Raw genomic sequence first — 7,156 nt, 5'->3', positions numbered from 1 at the left:
TGAGGACCGAAACAGGAAAATTAGGCTCAAGCGCGCCCTCTAGCGTAGTAAATAACTCAACTCGCACTCAAACTCAGTTCCAAATTGTATTTACCTGTAATGCGATGGGCAGATTAAAACAGCCACAGATAAAATACACAAAACGTGTAGTTTCACATACGGCTGAAACACACAATAATATCAACCAGAAAACAAAAAATGCCTTGAAAACACGCAGATAGGCACGTCTGTTCGTATGTTTTTTTTTTAAAACCGTGATTTGTTAGCAATAATACATCGATAACATTTTAACGGAACGTGGGAGGAAGCCGGAGGACCCGGAAATCACCTCTGTACAGAAAGGCGGGCGTGCCAGTCGACGACCGTGCTTCCTTTGGAAATATGCAATATAATGAAAAATATGAAATTAAAATAAATAAGGTACATTCCTTTGATACCCCTTCTAACATTTAATAAGTCCCCTTTAAAATAGTCATTGAAACTTTAATGATCAGGAAGAAAACACCAGAGAAAAATATCTTGTCGTGTGCACATACCATGCTATTGAAGGGCTTATGAAATGACTGGGAATATTTACTTTTCAACTTGGAAATAAGCTATCAAATGATTCCACGTACCCCTACTCCTCGTTGGGAAACACTGAAATATCTTAAGTCATCTATTGTGAAAATATATGACATCTGGAAAAAACACATACTGGTGTGTATTGTACAAAAAGAATGACTTGAGGAACAAGTAATAGTCGGTCCCGTTTACTAAAACTGATCATGATGCAGACAAAAGAAACCGATTTAATGACAACTGCACTCATCCTTCTGTTTTCATTTTCCAAACTGTCCAATTAACAGCCAGGCACCAATAATTTAAGGTGTCGCTAAAAATAATGGTACAGCATTTCACAAGAGTGAGTGCACACTTAACGTTTGACATTTGACATGACATCCTTTCATTGGACAACACTGAAGAAATGACCCTTTGCAAAAAATGAAGTCAGTGTACAGCTGGTATTACAGTGTAAATGTATTGTTCCCTTTAAAATAACTAAATACAGGCATTAAAAGCTCATCTCATTGCAACAAAAGTGAGAACGTGAAAATGCCCAAATTTGAGCCCATGTAGCCATTTCCCCTCCCTGGTATCGTGTGGCTCATTTGTGTTGCAAGGTCTTAGGTGTGAATGGGGAGCACTTGTGTTAACTTGCTGTTATTCTCATTCCCTCTCACTGGAATTTCAATCTTGCGCCTCTTGATAAAGAACTCAAGAGGATCTCAAACAACCCAAAAAACAATTGTCGCTGAACATAGGCCGAGGCAGTAAAAGAGAGCTGCAGCAATGGTGGTCAAGACCACCACACAGAGGATAAACAGGACAGGTTTTACAAAGAACACTCCTCACCATGAACAACCGCAGGAGTTGAGTGCAAGGAGCAACGGTACTGGAGTCTAGGGCAGGATTGCGCAATTCCGGTCCTGGTGTGTTGGACCATGAGACATAAAAAAAAAAAAAAACACACAGAACACCGGCCCTCGAGGACCAGAGTTGCTCACCTCTGGTCTAGAGCAACTGGAAAGGGTTATGGGTTAAAAATGAGACATGACAGAGTTATACTTCATTTCAGGATGAGTGAAGACTATCATAAAGCAAGCTTAAGGCAGTCCAAGAAAATACGAGTGACTTTTTTATTGGCAGGGTAGTGTACATCTGCCTGTCTCCAGCAATCAGTTAAGTGGTTGCTAACACTGCAAATAGAAAATAAACCCATTACATATACAGTACTGTACTGTCATCGACTACTCTCTTAAAAGAGGCAAAGCAAGCATGTTTTGTTCAGTACCCCGAGAGCGTGGAGATTGTCGGGTACAATTTGCGTTGAGTCATGCATTTCTCTCTTTCGATGAACAGCGAGTTGGATTTACACATAATGTCCTTCTCGAGTGCCATGCGGGTGTCCTCCAGGTGGGACAATGAGCTGCGGGCATCTCTCAGCTGCTGCTGCAGAGATGCCAGGGTGGCATCAATCTCCCTCACCTCCCCTTCCAAGCTGTACTCAGGCAGGAAACCGGATGTGAGAGAAAGCAAAATTGTCTGTGCGTGTGTGCGTGTGTGTGTGTGTACCTGATTTGTGGTTCGTCCCTGCAGAGCTCCATGTTGGGTCTGTGATAGCGGCGGTACAGCCTGGACTCAGCCACTCTCTGCGGTGCATCTTTGTCATCGATTGCCTTCTGCAGAGCCACTATATTCCTCTCCTGAGCGCCAATCTGCTCCAGGGTCTGCACACGCACGCCACACACACACACACACACACACACACACACACACACACACACACACACACACACACACACACACACACACACACACACACACACACACACACACACACACACACACAACAATAAGTGACGGGCCGTGTATTTGCCACCTGGGCCTTCAGTAGGAGTAGGATTTACTTGACTTAATCCATGCCTTCATATCATCACATCACAACTCTAGACACTACGCAAAAATGTAGTAGAACAGTATGCAACTGTGGCACGCACATCTGGAGCACCTCAGAATCAATATAAACCTAATAACGTGACAAAAATAGAGCACATGGACAGAAACGACATCACAATCACCAGAGGTGCTGATTATGAAATGTATTCAAGTGTTCAGATTGTTAAACATGTGTTTTGCTCATTCAAATTGGCTGTAACAACTAATGGTCTAACCAACCAGAGGTGAAATGCTGACGTCACCGATAACCAGCAAGCAAGCCCCTCTGAGTTGTGTGATTTGTTAAAGAAAGAGTCCCATGGCAATTTATAGGTCAAAATAAATCTCAAAATGGATGGAACATATATTAGAATTGGAAGTGTAAATGTAGGTTAGTGCTTCTGATATAGTTTAGACCAGCAAAGAAGTCCTTAATGGCCCAGTCTGCCCACTACAACCAAAACATCTGTGTTCTTGTTTCTCAATGTGTGTGTTTTCGTGTGTGTTGACCTCCTTGAACTGCATCTCGAGCTGAATCTTGGCATCCATCTGTTCCGCACAACGCTGGAGGAATGCTTGGTCCACATTGGAGCATTGGACTCTTAGGTCCTTCGTGGTGTCCAGTAGCACCTGCTGCACCAGCTCACTGATGTGCAACACATACACACAAAAGTTAGCACCCCAGTGATGTTGTTTTGTTGTGGTCCAAACCGTCTGATTAAAACAATGCTCCAGCCTGAGATCCTTTGAGGCCTTTTCCTCCCGGAAGGCCCTGTGAAGGTTGTCTTGTGTGAACTTAATCCACGAAGGGACATCAGACATCCTGTAAAACCAAAGGAGCATTCGTGGCTGTGTTCACTTCTGGTCAGTGGTTAACTCTATGTACTGTATTACTCACTGCTCCAGCATAGCGGCTGTAATAGGGTAGTGCTGTGTGTCTGTACTCTTGTCGGTGAATCTTCCACATTGGAGGTCCAAGGCGTAGGCTTCATACTTATCTGACCAGTCAAACTCCAATGCCTGCTTGGTATCTCTGTTCAATCTGATAGACAAGGACAAAAGAATCAAAGTCCATCCATCCATTTTCCGATCCGCTTTATCCTCACAAGGGTTGCGGGGGGGTGCTGGAGCCTATCCCAACTGTCTTCAGGCAGTAGGCGGGGGGCACCCTGAACTGGTTGCCAGCCACTCGCAGGGCACACATAGACAAACGACCATTCACACTCAGCCAGAGCTAGGGACAATTTTGAGTGTTCATGCCATGCATGTTTCTGGAATGTGGGAGGAAAGCGGAGTACCCGGAGAAAACCCACGGCACGGGAAGAACAGAATGAAAGTTATTTCAGAATTTTTTGAAGAAGCTAAACAAATTTACTGGAAAGTTATCATGTCCATCAAGTCCAGTGGGAACCACCAAATGACCCTCGCCACTTTGTTTGGTACATTACATTTCATACAAAGTAGTGAATTGCTTTTGTCCACATTAAGGGACTGGTCACCAACCATTGTAATGGCAGATTTTTTTTAAAAAAAAAAAAAAAAAAAAAAAAAAAGAAAGGAACACGGTGGGCCAGCTCATACTGATAAAGAAATAGAATGTTAGCACACAAGCCTCCAAAAAGTATGTGCTCAAATGTCATATATTGTGAGCCACAGGCTCACATGTGACTTTCCCTGAAGTGTCTCCGATATGTGGACATATTTACACACCGATATAACTGCAAGCAAGGTGATGAAGCGGAGTATTGAATCATTTGCAAAACAAATATTAAAAAAATTAAAACTAGGCAAAAAAATAAACATGTCTGATAATTCTGATAGTTTAGTATCAGACCAGGTGATTTCTTTTGAGATGTGTCCCTCAGAAAGCTAGAGAGAGTACGCAAACTTTATAGCCTTTACAAAGTTCGTGGTGATAAAGCATTTTCCCTATTAGATTACTGTACAGTAATAGTGAACGGAACGTGATACTCACTTGATCTGAGTAGCAACTTGGTCTATGGTTCTCTTGAGAAGGGCTTGGACATTCCTGATCAAGTCGACTTCCTATTTGAACATACAAATGTGACACAGAAACCATTTGTGCTTCCATGTCAGGCTCAGGGTTGACTGATGTTACTCAAACTATATTCGCAATAGGACTGGTTCTTTAAGCAACCAGATTTCACATTTCCCAGAGGGTCAGCCCGCTGGTTCACAATATCAGCATTTTCCTGTCCTCTGATTGGTTGATCAGATCAAGCCAAGGTTGACAAAGAAAAGACATTTGTAGCGAGCTGTGCACATATTTACACTTAATAATAAGCCTTTCTTGTGAGTATCATTTATCACATTTTCTCCATCCATCCATGATTGGAGCCGCCTATCCTCACGAGGGTCACGGGTGTGCTGGAGCTTATCCCAGCTGTCTTTGGGTAGCCTGAACTGGTTGCCAGCAAATCGCAGGGTATACATAAATGAACAACAGCCATCCACACTCAAAATCACACTTAGGGACAATATATAGAGTGTTTCATTAACTTGTATTTTTGGAATGTGGGAGGAAACCCCGGAGTACCCGGAGGAAACCCACGTAGGCACAGGGAGAACATGCAACCTCCACACAGTACGGCTGGAGGTCAAACTCGAATCCCAGAACTCTGCACGGCAGTGAGGCGGACGTGTTAAAACCAGTTGCCCACCGTGCCACCCCATCATCCAATCCATTTTCCAATCCGCTTATCCTTAACCACATTTATATTTTTAAATTAAAACACATTTAAACTTATTTAAAGACACAGTAAATGTATTTGAGCACATCCGTAAAATAATATGAGAATAAAATGCATCGAGTATGGCATAAATAGATTGAATTGCCTTGAAAAGGGTGACACGTGACATCAGCAAGTCTGCGTGTGAGGGTCTCGGCGTGAGCTGTGGCTGACAGCAGTCCTTGTATGTGTGTGTGCTCATTGTGTTTGTGTGTTTTACTGTTCTCCTCACCCTCAATAGAATACACGGCGATAAAAGTAATGTATATATTTTTTTCTTGGACATGTAAATTACGTGCCCTGGCTCAATATATTGGGAAAGATTGTTCGAAGTGCATCGTGCTGACCTTGAGCAGCTCCTCTTCCACACAGTCCCGGACCAGGTCTGGTCCCAATCGTCGGCTCCTGCATGTCAGGTTGTCGACGGCGATGGCGAACGGAGTCTCGGTGGCGTCCAGCGCCCTCTCCAGCCTCATCTTGAGCGCCTGTAGAGCCGTCGTGTCGGACAGCAGCCGGCCGATGTGCTCCTGCAGCTCCGACTTCCAGCGGTGGATGTCCTGCAACCTCTCTCCCAACAAGCGGGTCCCGTCGGTCTGAGTCTGCACAGTGGTGGCCTCGGTGTCCTTGCGCAAGACCCTGGACTCTTCCTGGATGGTCTGAGCCGTAAAGTGGTCGGCGCCGGCCTGCTGGAGGAGGCTGCGGTATCCGGAGAACCACTCCGCCGGGGTGTATTTAGCGGAGCGGAAGCCCGCGGTAGCTAAGACCGAGGGCGGCTCTAAAGGGGCCCCTTGCTCCTGCCGGAGCCCCTGAGCCACCGCTCCGCCATCATAGTGTGGCTTTGACACTAACACCTCCGCGCTCATTTTCTTACAACGACTAAAACAGTTCAAATAGAGTAAAAGCAGCAGTGAGCAATTACATAAGTGACACAAAGTAGTGCAGTATATGGAGTGTTTGTTTATGGTTGCCTGGATACAAGAAACAACTCTGGTAACTTGAGGAGAGTGTAACCAATTAACAAAATGCGTGTAGATTTTTTAAATTATTCAAGTGCGTCTAGTGTGATGTCCCTATATTCCAAAGATATGCCATTTTCTGACCTGCACATTATTTGCTTTGCCCGGGAGGAAGCCATAACTAGTGGTTCAGTCATGAAGTCAGCCACAATGAATCAAAAAATGTGTGGAGGGAGAGAGGAAATTAAATAGGAGGAATAAATACATAAACAAATAAATAAATACATGAATGAATGAATGAATCTCATTGGGATCTGACGACCTTTTCTGCCTTTTCCTACGACGCCGTGTAACAGAGCCCTTTTGGAAATTCGTTCTGCTATGTGTTGTATATGTGTAATCTGATCTCATCCCATCATCCAAATAGAAGCCTTTGTAGCACGCCGATTGACGATTTGGACTCGTCGGGTATGCAATGCGGACCGTTCAATATGTAGTTGTCTTTTTTTTTTTTTTTTTTAGATAAAGTTGTACAAAAGATGCCGAACGTGGATAGTTATAGTGATTTGCCGCTAGATGCCGCCGTTGACCAACAAACAGTACAAGACATATGTTACTTGTTTTAATAGGGAGCCCCAAACTTTCATTTGAAAAGATACAGCACTCAGCCACCCCGCAGTGGCCGAAGCAAAACTGCGCATTGGGGCATATGCCAATAATATTGATGATTGGTCAGAGTTCATGCAGCGGTGTGATATTACAAGAGAGAACTGCAGTTAATTAACATTCGTATAAGCAATGATACCAAATTTTATCCGGCCTACTAAAACTAATAAAAAGTATCCAGGAGCCAAGCATTTACTGTAAAGGTGATATTATTTTTTGGTTTAAAAAATCAGTGGCAGTGATGAGTAAAAATTATATTTGTAGTGCAAAAACAACAATAATGTTCAGTTTACGCCCCCCCCCCCC

At 43.8% G+C, this 7,156-nt stretch overlaps 1 protein-coding gene across 2 annotated transcripts in view; it reads right to left on the bottom strand.

The window, feature by feature from the left end:
* Positions 1-731: 731 nt before the first annotated feature.
* tekt4 (tektin 4) overlaps positions 732-7,156 on the bottom strand; it is an 8,018-nt gene continuing 1,593 nt past the window's right edge. The window contains exons 1-7 of one of the 2 annotated variants that reach the window (XM_019889047.1): positions 6,329-6,581; positions 5,576-6,104; positions 4,454-4,524; positions 3,377-3,520; positions 2,989-3,301; positions 2,116-2,270; positions 732-2,041 (exon numbers count right to left, since the gene is read on the bottom strand). In XM_019889047.1, the coding sequence (XP_019744606.1) occupies positions 1,828-2,041; positions 2,116-2,270; positions 2,989-3,301; positions 3,377-3,520; positions 4,454-4,524; positions 5,576-6,104; positions 6,329-6,381 (1,479 nt within the window). In that variant the 5' untranslated portion in view covers positions 6,382-6,581 and the 3' untranslated portion in view covers positions 732-1,827. Of the gene's footprint in view, positions 2,042-2,115; positions 2,271-2,988; positions 3,302-3,376; positions 3,521-4,453; positions 4,525-5,575; positions 6,105-6,328; positions 6,582-7,156 lie in introns of those variants that run through there. The other variant, XM_019889048.1, reaches the window with a different exon arrangement.

Source organism: Hippocampus comes, unplaced genomic scaffold (assembly GCF_001891065.2).
Source record: "Hippocampus comes isolate QL1 unplaced genomic scaffold, H_comes_QL1_v1.1 scaffold86, whole genome shotgun sequence".
Lineage (NCBI taxonomy): Eukaryota > Metazoa > Chordata > Actinopteri > Syngnathiformes > Syngnathidae > Hippocampus > Hippocampus comes.
Note: the sequence above shows the minus strand (reverse complement) of the source record. Positions and strands in the feature narration are given on the sequence as shown.